The following is a 14,219-nucleotide window of genomic DNA, read 5'->3' as shown; positions in this document are numbered from 1 at the left end:
GAGATTACATTTAAATATGTAATGAAAATATTCATTTTAATATAGGATATCAGTTCAGATGGAATGTTTATAAAAACTTCCAATCTATTGTAATTTTATCTCTACTTTGTATTCTTTTGAATATAAATAGTTCCCTATTTTCGTCGTTTATACTTTTTCTTTATTTCACTCGATTATATATTGGAAATTATATATCTCGAAGCTACGACTTAATATTTAAAATTTCCCACGTATGCACTTAATAGAAATTCTCTCTTGCAAGTTTCGCACTCTTTGTTATTTTTTAAAACTCACTTTTTCACTCTTCGCATAAATCATCCAGCGAACGTTTATATATTTAACATAAGAAAATACACAAAAAAAAATATAATAAAAATTGCAATAAAGTTTTTATCCTGGGATACGCGATGGAAAAAATATTTTTATTTACAAATTTTATTTTTATATTTTAAAGGGATACTTTTTTTGTATTGTAAAGGAAGGTTTATAATTATTTGAATATTTTACTATGTTATATAAAGCAAATTTCATTAGTATTTCATTAATAAAAATAAAATTTTACAATCTATATAATCTATACAATCGGTTGTTTTTTTTTTACAAATTGTTTCGTGGAAATTTTACGTTTATATTTATTAAGATACTCAAAAATTGCAATAGTAGTATAATAATTTTTAATCGTTAACATAAAATGTTATAAACTAAATTACTGTATATACATTGTAAGTTTGTATAATGCTTGTAAAATGCAATGTAAAATACTTATATTCCTCTAACATACGTTAATTTTTACTGACACGATAAATAAAAAATGCACATGTATAAATTATCAATGATAAATTATCAATTTTTGTAATAATAAATACAATAATATTGCCATATTTCAAATTTTTATTCGTAAATATTCTAAAAGAATAAAAAAATTACAAAAAGGAAATATATCTTTTGTAATTTGTGATAAAATAATTTTTACAATATTTTCTCCATGTAGATTAAGATAAGATTTCAAATTCCCACACGTTTAATGCTGATGTAAAAGACAGATTCCTGAGGCGCGCAATGAGATCTGTAATCCCGCATTACAGCTTGTAAAGATGCAATCGCACAGGAGATATCTCGCCGTGCTAATTCGTTGACCCCGCGCAACTCGGCATTTCAACGGCGAGTTATGAACGTATGTGTATGTCGTCACGCAGGCACGCGTTTCCGGATGCGCGGCACACGGAGCACGTCTCTTTCCGCGTTTTCACGTCGTGCGTTGTGATTACTTGGCTTCGCGAGCCACAAGGTCCGGAGTCCCCCAGCCGAGACTACCGAGAGTTCACTTTGCCAGCGACGGCAGCGACGACGTTTGCAGCGCAATTTGCGAGCGACTATTTTGATTCCGTGCCGCCATCGCGCGTCGATGTTGTCTGATTAGCCGCAGTAATCTTCGCATCCGTCACTTTCCAATCTCTTCATGTAGGTAATTTGTCAACGGCTGACCTTTGTAGTGTGATTAAACGTGAATTTGAAGTTTCGCAGTTTGTTTCGCTTCAAAGTGTCGTTTCATCGCATTGCTGTTTTTCTACCTCTCGTATCGTACAATTCAACGAGGATTAGTACGGTATTGTAACGTAATAATACCGTCGCGATCCTGAAATTTGCGAACCATCAAGCGGAATATTTTCACGTACGATTAAGTAATTTCACAGCTGTTGCAGTTGGTTCTTAATCGTTATTGAGGTGAGGTATTCAGACTTATAAATTCGCTAAATGCTATTTATATATATGTTATTATATTTAGCGCAAATTGTTTCACAATTACAAAAAGTTTTGCATTTATCTTTTTTTAAAGAAAATTTGTAGAATATTATCAAGCTTTATTTAATTCTAAATCATCAACAATAAAAATGGAGATATAATGGTGGAATGTCAGAAATACGTGAGTAATTACATTTTAAAAAATCGCATGAGCAATATAGGGTTAATTATTCGAATTTAATCCTTTAGTCAAGAATGTATTTTTGCTTTATTTGTGAATAATATTAAATAAATTGTTTCATGTACAGAGAGGAGAATACATTCTGCGAAAAGTTGTAACTTATTACTATTATACTTCCAAAAGTGCGCGATGTACATCAATTGATAAACGTTGAGAATTTCGCATCGCGTAACAAGAAACTTGACTAGTTTACAGGAAATAAAAGTATTTGATATGATGTAATTTCCTTTGTTTATTAAAAAAGGACGTTTTCAACATTATCGTAAACAATCGGTTTTTTTTATCTTTTGCGCCGGAGAGTAAATAAGACGCGCAAAGTCGACGCGCCACAGTCTCGACGAAGCGACAATTTCGCACCGGTGATTATTCTATAACATCGAGGAAAAAGTAAAAGAGAAGAAAAGGGAAAGAAAAGGGAAAGAGTTTTGTGGCGGCGCATTCATAATGTCACCGAGTCTGCGCAGAACGGATCGACGTGAAACGCCGGTATCTGGAATCCGACGATAAATAACACCAGCGAATTTCCCTTGCTCACGATAAAATCGGCCGGGGTGGATTAGGGATGCGGGAGAGACCGGGGCAGGGATACTCTTGTTACGCGACGCGAAATAACGCGAGTGCGTAATGTAAACGCGATACCCCGACTGGTTTTGACGTGGGTTGACGACTGCGGGTGTCGACAAAATCGATAGTACTTGGCGAGTCGCCGCCGTCGCCTCGTTGGTCCAGGCCATCTCCCCGACGCCGAAGCGCGTAGGCGTCCAGAAATACATGTATACGTATATACGTATAAAATATATATATATATATATATATATATCTCCGTGACGCCGTACCTCCCGTTTGTACGCCGCGCCACGTCGCGCCGCTCCTCGGTGTACACCGGGTGTACACCGGGTGTTCCCGACTTTGTGACGCTTGGCGACCAAGAGAGTTCCGCCAACTTCTTTCCGAGTCGCAGAGCAATTCAATCCGTTGCTGTACTTTCATTTGCTGTTGAAATGAATAATTGCGTTTCTATTTCGTTTCCACTGGTATCTAATATGGAATTTAATTGTTTCGTGAAAAGTCATTTCATGAATCTAATGATACATCGAGAGAAGTGTTAAAAAGAAACGATTCTTTCTCATTTTCGGATAATTTTCCAGTGCAAAACACGTTGTGAGAGAGAATTCGCAAGTCACTATGAGAAAAATATTTCTCTGATATTCTACAGAAAAATGGTTTACTTTTTAATTTAGACAAATAAGCACGTTCCGGAAAAGAAGTTCCAGACGTGTTGGAGTCGAAATAAGTTCATATCAACATATTGCTTCACATTCTATCATACATATTTCATATGAAAAACCAAGTGGCGATTTAATTCTGCAAAAGTTTCTCGGTATTTCAATTTATTGCGTAGATATAGGACGTCTTTTTTTAGGAAGTCTTTTCTAAAATCCCAGGGGGATCCGACGAAGATTTACGTGTTTTTGCAAAACGAAATCGATTTAAATTTAACCGCAAAATAAATATTCGTTAGTCGAATAAAAGAAAAAGATTCTGTTATGTTTCAGCACCTTAACGTTCAATTCGTCGTACTGACCTTAACGTTCAATTCGTCGTACCTAGTTTTCCACACAATTTTTCCCTTCTTAAGCCATTAATTCCTCACTACTGACATGTTCGATACCTCTGGGACACCCTATATTCAAGAGAAAGGGTGAGGGCGTGGGGAAGAGAGAGCCAAATCGAACCTACCCTCACGAACTACGCTCTTCATTCAGAACCGCCCCCACAGTCTTTCGTGTGACGTCATAGAAAGCATTGGAGCATTCACTATCTTGCGCGCGCGCGCGCAATAGGCGAAGCAGAGAGGAATAAGAAAGACAGAGACGAAGTGATCGAGGATGCGCACATACGATCTACGTCTATGGTCCAGGATTACGTCTACTAATGGTAGCGGGCAATGATGGTGGTGGTGGAAGCGGTGGTGGCGATCAGTAGTAGCGATAGTAGAGGGCTTCGTACTGGCTTGCCCTCCTACATCCCCCGAGTATCATTGGTATTGCTGCTGCTGCTGCTGCTGCTGCTGCTGCTGCTGCTGTTGCTGATGTTGATGCTGCGGTTGCTGTTGCTGCCGTTGCTGCCGCTGCTGTGCCACCACTAGTCTAGCCGCTCCTCCGCCTTTCACTCGCGCGAACCTCAGTTCGCTGGTGTCTCTCATCAGCTGCGGGTCTCTTCGAACGACGCAACAACCAGTCCGACGTTGTACTACCTGTTTAGTCCGACGTATACTCTTTTTTTTTTTTTAGGTAGATATTATCCCGCGTCTCTTTGTTGCATCTTCTCTGGTGATTCTCGACGCGCTCCTGCGTTTACTCGACCTTCCGCGGCCTTCTGGGAAACGCGTTTGTTTGCGTCGCACCTGTGGATCCGTGGGTACCAGTTTCTTCATCATTATTGCGTCTTACGCAGCCCGCTGAAGAGCGTCGATCTGAGGAAGGCGCACCGCTCATTGAACTCGCTTCGTAGTATAATAAATAATTTTGGATGTCTATTTCTCGGATGTGAAGTGCCGGAAAAGTGATTTGTCACAGTTCTGATTTATGTGAGAGACTTCTTTTATGAAGTTATCTATTTTTACGTTATCGTTTACCAACATTAAGGGAATACTATGCGGTGGCGATAGCATGTCCGGTGTACGTTCCAAATCGCTACAAGTGGTGATTTCTCTTTATTGTTCATATCATGTTAAAGTTTGAAAAGAAGCTGCGTGCCGGTTGAAGATTTACTTGCTCATTTTCTTTTCGCGGATCATATGAGAATAATCAAATAATAATAGCGTTCGAGAATACGACGATTTATGTGAGTAACCTTTTGCTTATAACTCATATTTGACAAACGTGTGAATTTGTCTCGTTGAAATTATCTCCAGATGAATTAGGACTACTAAATAAATTAGCTAGCGTAATGAGCTCGTTTAAAAGTATAATACGTAAAACAACGGCATTTTAAATTAATAAGCAAGAAGCTTGATCTATATTCAATCATTATCAATATTCATTCTTTGTACACAGAAAGAACAGTTTTGGCTAAAATATCTAGAAATTTAGCTACAGATTTCAAAATAATTTTAAATCATTAAAATAATTATGTAGGACGCTCAGCTGATTGTTAGAATGTCAAAACTTTTTAATTAACAGTAATGTTCATTATACTTGAGCATCCTACAAAATAATTTTTATGCTCAACAAAATTATTTTCAGATCTGCCTAAATTTAGATACTTTCATAAAATTATTCTTTCCGTGTAGAATGTAGTGATACAAAATTTTTATGAACGTGATATAAATATTTTAATTTAAAATTAATGACGTGGCATTATGAAAAATGCTGCTCAGAACATTTTTTTGTATCGATAAATAGATATGACGAAAATATTATTTCGAAAACGCCCGTTTTTTCTCCTGTCAATAAGTGTAAGTAATAGCGATTTACTTTGTTCGCGTCAAAGGTATATCTATGATCTTGATTGTGCGTAGTATCTGACAAAAATAATAGATCGCTTTATTATTTCGAAATGTTGTCAGTTGAAGAATAAAGGAGACTGTAGTTTGAGAATATTATTGACGTTTTTTTATATATCCGTAAAATGACGTTTATTGGCAATTACCGATTAATTCTGCGCAAATGATACGGAAATAGCACGTCGGAAGTACATTTTATCATCGTTACTTTAATCAATTATTTCCCGCTTGCGACATTCAATCAGACTAATTTTAACAGTTTAATTATTTAATACGAGACCAAAGTATAATTCGGACTTCTCAGTTCATCTCGAGACATGACCTTCGCTAAATCGACGCCAGCTTTCTCACAATCAGTATAATATAGGACATTCTAGAACTCTCGCAGCCCTTCCTTTCGTCTCCGTTGACTCCTTTCATTCGCTGATCTTCGACCAGCTGCGATTCGAGATAGATACTTCTAATAAAGTTGAGGGTCATCTTTTTTTTCACTATTAACCTTCCGGAGTTGCCGTCAAAATGTGTAATACAGTTATTAACACCAGTTCTGTAAAATCCATTTCATTTAATATTATCCATTTCATATTAATTAAAAGACATTAGTTAATTTCAAGAAATCAGAATTAATAGCATATTATTTTGTTTTACTAATACTAAATATCGTATTTTAGTAAGAATAATTTACAGATGTAACATAAAGAAAATTGAATTGTTTGACATTTTTGTCAAACAAGGGACTTATAATTGAGTGAGTCTGATCCACCGTCAGCTGCGGAAGGTTCGAGACTTCGAATTCGAATGATTATTTAGCGTATCTAAACTTCACTTCTAAAAGCTGTTTGAGATTACAGACTAAATTTCCGATCACATATTTTTCGTGACGTCTTACTACAAATCTGGTTCGTGACATAATTGCTTTCAAAGAGATATACCTATTATCGCAGAAACACGTACGGTACATAAATAAGCAAGTCTGATAATAACCAATAGGCTGATTTGTGGTGATAGATAAAGCGCTGTGTAAAGCTCTGCACGGCAACCCGAACTTAAATACCGGATGCGAACTAAAAATTCATTACGAATGATGTCATTCCTTGTTATTGGCTTTCATCGGCATTTTTATCGAGAGAAAAAATCGGCTTTGATCTCTCGCCGAAAGATTAATTTCTAAAGTATCTCGGTAGAGATTGCCGATTAGATACACATATTCACGCTACGTATATTCGCGCTTTTGATAAGAAAGCGCGTGCTTCGATATTGCGCAATTGAAATTTCAACAGTCAAAAGGATATCGCATTATTCCGGAATATCGCATCGACTTGTTGCGCTTTTCTGAACGGCACGAACCGCATACGAAAGCCAATAGCCGAGGGCTTTATATACGCGTTAGTTGACTTGCTCGCGTACATCGCACACCCGGACGTAACCTCGTGGCATTTTCTCGCCATGTACCCATACACTTTATGCACCATGACATAGATACTCGCCGAAGGGCGCGCTCGATGATGCACTCGTCGGAAATTCGCGCGGGAGAGATGTTAGAAACCTTTTTTTTTTCACCTTTACCGACCTTTAGTCTTGTGTGGGTCAGAGTGTGACATTGTACAACATCACGCAAGTTTTGTGAAAACATTAGCATACGAAGACCTTTATTATCGCGGTTCTATATTTATCAGAAAGATACAATTTTCTATATTAATGTAATATATTTGCATATCTGAATATGCATACGCACATTTTTTTTATAAGAGATGAATATAATTAGAAAGAAAATCGCGCATGTAATTTATTATTATTATTATATATTATGCGAATGATATGATAATAAATCGTTCAAAAATATCGATTCGAATTCGAAATATCGAATTTTATGGAAATAACAATCTGCTTATAAAAATCTTAGAAAAATCGATAAAAATTTTATTTCGAAATCGTATAAGAACTTTTATGTTTATTGTCTCTTCACAAATATTTCGTAAAATCCTTTACAACAAAAAATAGAAGGTTTTGATTTTATTTTCTTTCGAAAGATCTATAATTAATCAAATAACATTTACAATATTCGTTTACGTAATTCTCATTTGCAAGAGAGTAAAAATCTCGTCTTTTGTATTTGTTGCAGTGTGGCTCTCTGGAGATCGGCGAGGAACGCCAGCGTCGGGTCGCTATGATGGAGTCGCTCTGCCAGGTGAACGGCAGTAAGACCAACGGCATTGGCAATGGAGATCTTAACAACGAGACCAACAATAACAATATAAACAATAATAACAATACCCATAATAACAATAATCACAACAACAATAACAATAATAACAATAATAACAGCAATGCTACTGATTGTCCGGATCCTCAGCAGAGGTTGGCGGTACTGAGTTTCGAGCAGGTCCGCCGCCTGAACGATGTGATGAACGAAGTCGTCAGCATTCATGGCCGAGGGAACTTCCCCACCTTAGAGGTCCGATTGAGGGATCTCGTGACGGTGGTGCGCAGCAAGCTAGAAACCGATCCGAGCAACGGGGGTGCCGGCATGAGGGTACGCGATATCCGGCTGAACGGAGGCGCCGCTTCCCACGTGCTGGCCACCGAGTCCCAGCCGTACAACGACCTGGACCTTATCTTCGCGGTCGAGCTGTCCAGCGGCCGTAATTACGACAAGGTCAAGGCCGCAGTGCTTGGCTCCCTGTTTGACCTGCTGCCGGAAGGCGTGAGCCGCAAACGCATCACCACCTGCAGTCTGAAGGAGGCTTACGTAAGCAAGATGGTGAAAGTGAACAACGACGGCGATCGGTGGTCCCTGATCTCCCTCGGCAACTCCCGGGGCCATCGAAATGTCGAGCTCAAGTTCGTCGACTCGATGAGACGGCAATTTGAATTTTCCGTTGACTCCTTTCAAATCGTTCTCGATTCCTTGCTGCTGTTTTACGAATGCAGCAAGCTGCCAATCGCCGAGAACTTCTACCCGACCGTGGTTGGCGAATCCGTCTACGGTGATTTTCAAGAAGCGCTCTATCATCTGCATAAGAAGCTTATCTCGACGAGGCATCCTGAAGAGATACGCGGCGGTGGCCTACTCAAATATTGCAATCTATTGGTGAAGATGTACAAACCGTCTCAGCCGGATTACATCAAGACGCTCGAACGATATATGTGTTCGAGATTCTTCATTGATTTCCCGGACATAGGACAACAACGCTCCAAGCTTGAGAACTACTTGTGGAATCACTTTGTCGGGCCCGAGGAGGAGGCTCTCAAGTATCAGTACCTGATGCTGCTGCATAGCGTTGTCGAGGAATCAACCGTGTGCCTGATGGGCCATGAGCGACGGCAAACTCTCGCATTGATTCAGAACCTTGCCTACCAGGTGCTCTGCCAGGAGCAGCAGCAACGGTTGACGAGTCATCAGCAGGCGCCGCAAGGTCCGCCTGCCACCTACGTCTACGCCAACGGTTATTACTACGCACCCGTGATACCCACGACAGCATGCTACACGTGCACCTGCAACTGGATGGCGTGCTCCTCGTGATGCGACGATATCGGCGATAACGTCGTATCTGTAGACGTCGCCACCGCTACCACCGACATCTCCACCATCACCACTACCACCACCACCACCACCACCACCACTACCACCACCGCCACCACCACTACCACCACGATCACTGATTGTTGCTGCTTTAACCGACTTACAATCAGTCAGGTCGATTCTTACAATCATTGGTATCAAAGATATCAATTGAGAGAGTGCGATTTCTGTTATCTTTGCTTTTACGGCCTCTACTGTCCTTTTGAAGATCCTGAAGACTTTTGTTGCGCTTGTGATCCTTGCGAAGTGTCCAAAAATGTGGAGGCAGATATTGATCGTTCCGTGTCCGATGTCAAAGAATCTAAGCTCCTTAGTTGACGTTCGTCGGGGTGATGCGAGCTTGGATGCAAGAACGGTATACGGAAGAAATCATCTCTTCGGCATCGAGGATGATCATCTGAGAATAGCAGTAATAGTAGAATCGTGGATCGAAAGGCGGCGTATTCGGACGACGAATGTATGATATCGTCGATGATCGTCGATGATGTGAGAAACGGTAGGCAAGTATGAGACACGAAGCATTCTTATCGTGAGTCTTCGGCCTTCCGTCGCGAGTGCTGCTCTTTCTCAGCATTCGTAAACATATTTCGGTGGCGATCGTTGCAGCAAAGTTAGGACCGAACGACGCTGGTACCGGCTACAGTTGCGGTGTAAAAGACAACCAAAAGACTATAAAGACTCTAGAAACGATGTGTCGTGCCTAAAAATAAAAATATAAAAAGAGATCGGAGAAGATTAGAAAAAGATACGACGGGAAAAAACGTTCCTCCGAATTATAAAAAAAAAGACAGACATAACCGTAGTAAAAGAGCAAGATGGTCTTAGATTAGTGAAACGAGCGCCGCTCGTTTATTGACTAAATACGATATTTCGGAGAATAGATATCGACATCGTCCCGAAACGAGCATTTGTCGATGAAACAGACATCGACGTTGCGTATAGCGAATTCTGGACGAGGCCACATTAAGAAGGAAGCGGAAAACGAAGAAAGAAGAATCGAGGATGGACGTGAGGCGGAATATTCCACGATGGAACTTGCGGAGGAGAGGAGAGAGTGTTCGAATGAACAGACGGCTCGAGCGAGGCACGATCCCCCTGTTTTGATCTTTCCTTTGTCTCCTCCCGCCTGATTTTTCTCTCGCAAAACTGATCGTGTGCCAGACAGCAAGGGCAGGGAGAGACAAGAGATACGTAAGAGATGGAAAAGGGCTGTTTTCGGTGAGGGAGGAAACACGTTGCGAACTACGGAAAAATATATAAATATATATAAATATAAATATATTTAAATATATACAGATATATGTATAAATTTATGTATAAATAATTAATGTGTGGCTGTGAACACATTTCATTTAGATACTGTGTATAACGTGATAAGATTTAATTCGGGAAGCTGATGTTAGCGGGGCGGCACGGCCGAGGGAACGAGAAGGGAAATGAGTACGAATCGAAAGGGAAACGCTTCCGAGCCGCGTTTCTTTCATTTCTGCGAGAACTCGAGCGAGTGTAAATACGATACAACACACACACACACACACACACACACACACACACAACATACATACGTACACATATACTCGCAGGGATGTACATTTACATATCCATGTACACCGGACGTGTTTGATCGACCGTGGCTTTTTTAGGCGATAAATACCACATAAGTGCTGAGACACGGCGCTAAAAAGGAAATTATGGCTGCAATCAATCGCTTTTTAATGGGGGATGATTAGATCTGTCTCCCCGTGAGAGCCGGATGGATATGAACCCCGCGAAGAAAAATCTTGCAATATAATAATTCAAGTTACAGCGAGATATATCAAGAATGAGCAAGAAGAAGAGTTATTTAGAAAATATTTTTCGAAATGTTTGCAAAGCAGTCCGAGAGTAGAAGGTAATTTCGAGAGCATGTCAAAATACCGTGATACATTTCAGTATATCCAATGCCATTTTTCGACAAATCGCGCCATAGCTCGCCCGAAATTCCGTCTCACATTCTCGTACGCGTCAAGCGAAGATTTTGGTCCATTCCATCTGAAAACTACTACATCTATCACGTTCATTTCTTTTATCTCTTTATTTACTTACATTTATTATTATCGTTGAAAGAAACTGCGGTTACTCGACGCGACTTATCCCGCGCGCAGTAAAATAATCACGGATACCAAACTTTTGTTTGGAAGGTGGCACGTTTCTGTAGCTTGAAACTCGCGGCGCGCAAATATTCGAGAAAAAGAAGTAAAAGGGCAATGATTAGAGATAGGACGAGCACAGGCAGAGACCGAGCGAAAGAAAAAGAGAATGAGATAGAAACGAGGACGAAGACGAGGGAGCATAAAACTATTCCTCTGTGTATGTTGATTTGAACGGAACGCGACTTGTATTGAACAAAGGGAGGTAATATCACGAATCACGGCTGATCGGCACGATGTAACAGACCCGGTCTCTCTCTTTCTCTCATAGCAGCGACTGGGGCCCGCATTTTCTTTACTAGACATCGTAAACATTCAGTACCGCGCGCGCGTGCATCCGCGTGTGTATACGCGCGTTATACATACGCGGAGGCAGCGACGACGTGGCGCTCCGGGGTCTTACATGCGTGTAAGTAGATGCATGTAATATACATGCACATATAGCGTACTTTTATATGCGTACACTTTTCTATCTTCTCCTCTTTTCCTCATCTCTTTCTTCGTGCACATTCGCGCGCGCGCGCGTCGTGTGTGTGTGTGTGTGTGTGTGTGTGTGTGTGTGTGTGTGTGTGTGTGTGTGTGTGTGTGTGTGTGTCCGTTTACGTGCGTATCCGTATCGACTGGTGACCCCGTTAGTTAGCTCGCTCGCTAACAGGCCTCGTTTGCCTCGCTCGCTCGCTCGCTCACTCTTACTTTCAGTTCGCGAGCGAAAGTAAAGGCCTAATAAAAAGCCCACAAACTGGTTTTTCAGGTATATCGCGTGTTAATGCTAAGGAGATCCAGCCGCCGGCGTGGCCGGAGTGCCTCTATTGCCGGCCTATCGCCTATCGCTCTACTACCACCACTGTCCCTTCTCTCTCTTCCCAGACACCTCTTGCGTATATCTCGCGTATATCTCGAGCGTCGCTTCGCGGATGCTCGATCGCGATCGCGACGACTTACTTCGCGCCGTCTCTTATATATTTTACCCCGAACGTATTTCCGCAAATGCGAGCTTCCGGAAGCAGCATCCTTCCAGCATGAACGGAATTTAATTATCCATCGATCAGACGTTTGCAAAATCGCCGTTTGGAACTCGACACGCCGCGTGGCGGATTCTCACTCGGTTCAATTCTAAAATCTTGACGAAATCCTACATGTAGGATATTGTGCAATATAAAATAAGAAACATTAATGGATATATAGAGTATAAAAATGTTGTGTGTTATATATAGTCAGATATTGTACATGTTCGAAGTATAATAAATTGAAAAGATGAGAGACATAAATCTAAATTACGTTTCTGACCGTATTCTAATTTACATGATCATGATTATCGAAACCTATCGCGAACTAATCTTTAATTTTTTTATTGCATCTTAATTACGATGAACAGAGAATATTCGTTATATTAATTTAACGGTTCGGCATTTTTTTCACGCTGAAAAATATCTTCATGCCGACTCAGCTTCGCGTCGTGCAAATTCCATCTACAATCGAGCTTTAATAATACTCTCAAGTGAAACATCGTACTCTCCATGTCTCCCCCTTCACGTCGCATCCAAGCCACTCGCGGCGCTCATCGATCGACAAATTAATCTACCAGAGATGAGCCAGAAATGAATCGGCCATCGGCGGAATTAAGCCTTCCGTTATCTATAAAAGACAGCGAATTCATTCCGCTTTCCTCCTCGTCGCTTTCCACCATTTTTACTTAAATAGCGACGCGAACGAACTCCAAACAAGGAATTCAACGAATACAGGCTTTTCCTTCTTTTTAATAGGCTATGCTTTTCTTTCGAATTAAATTTATTTTATGTGTAACAAATATCGATTTGTACGGTGACTTGTTTCAGAATTTCGACTTTATAACATCTAAATGATTTTTATGCTTCACCCGTGTTATTTTGGCGTCAAAATCAGTGTATTGCTTTAAAAAAAAAAAAGAGATAAATACGTAGCGCTCGGAGGACACTTAGGAGCCAATTTTGTAACTTGTTCGCGACTGTAACTGTAGTGTTAGAGTAGTTAAGAAGTTACACAGAATAAGCCTCCCGGACTCAGTTCCACAATTCACTGTTAACTCTTAATCGAGATTTAAGTTATTTCTCATCTCTTTCCGATTCTAGAATTGAGATAAGTTGAGTGAGTTATAGAATTGGATCTTAATAGGTGATAGAACTACAGCTACAATTTGCAACTGGCCAAAATATCCAAAAGCGTGGTGGTAGTAAGAAGCAAGGCTGATAGTAATCGAAATTATAAAATCGGAACTAGCATATATTTTTAACATCAATATATTGTTTAAATTTTGTTGATTATTACATTGTTTTCTTTTATATGTGATTTATGTGTGTAATCGTCGAAGAAAATGAGCGAAAAAAACAATTATTTGTCTATCGCGCGCATGCGCCTTCGCCTTGCGAATTGGAAATTTAAAGTAGGGAATCTTGTGTATCGGAAGTGCGTTTCGTTATTAATCATTGTATTTATGTAGATTTAAACATGCGCCTAATTACGAAAAAAAAAATTCACAAATGGCCGGAACAGGTGCCAACTTACTGAAATAATTAATTGTGTCTATAATTAAGTCTCGGAATTAGTTTATCAAGGACACATTGATTACGTTGTTTACTCGGTGATAAACGAGCGTTAATTGCAACTTGTATAGATCGTCGATTACGTCTGAAATAGTAAAGATAATAATATACGAATTTACATAATACATACGTTTTATATATATCTCGGAAATAATCTCGACGAATTTGCAGTTTATCAACGTGAAAACTTATTTGTTTATAGATTGTGCGTTAAATCAAAATTTATATACTAGCGAGAGAGGAAAAAAGAAGAAAGGTAAATGATACGAGAAATGTGAGTCGAATGAATTTTTTTTGCTTCCAAGTCGGCAACATTTTAATAACTCGTATGGTAAATCAAATGAAAATTAAAAATGATATAAAATTCGGATATATT

The 14,219-nt window shown here is 39.8% G+C and overlaps 1 protein-coding gene across 7 annotated transcripts in view; it reads left to right on the top strand.

Annotated features, from left to right (window-relative positions):
• Positions 1-9,032, top strand: part of LOC108687557 (protein FAM46C) — a 130,400-nt gene extending 121,368 nt beyond the window's left edge. For 5 of the 7 annotated variants that reach the window (XM_018193391.1, XM_018193398.1, XM_018193394.1 and 2 more), the window contains exon 2: positions 7,615-9,032. In XM_018193391.1, coding sequence (XP_018048880.1) covers positions 7,615-9,015 — 1,401 coding nt within the window. In that variant the 3' untranslated portion in view covers positions 9,016-9,032. Of the gene's footprint in view, positions 1-1,384; positions 1,462-4,815; positions 4,832-7,614 lie in introns of those variants that run through there. The other 2 variants (XM_018193395.1, XM_018193396.1) reach the window with 2 other exon arrangements.
• Positions 9,033-14,219: the final 5,187 nt, after the last annotated feature.

Source organism: Atta colombica, unplaced genomic scaffold (assembly GCF_001594045.1).
Source record: "Atta colombica isolate Treedump-2 unplaced genomic scaffold, Acol1.0 scaffold207, whole genome shotgun sequence".
NCBI lineage: Eukaryota > Metazoa > Arthropoda > Insecta > Hymenoptera > Formicidae > Atta > Atta colombica.
Note: the sequence above shows the minus strand (reverse complement) of the source record. Positions and strands in the feature narration are given on the sequence as shown.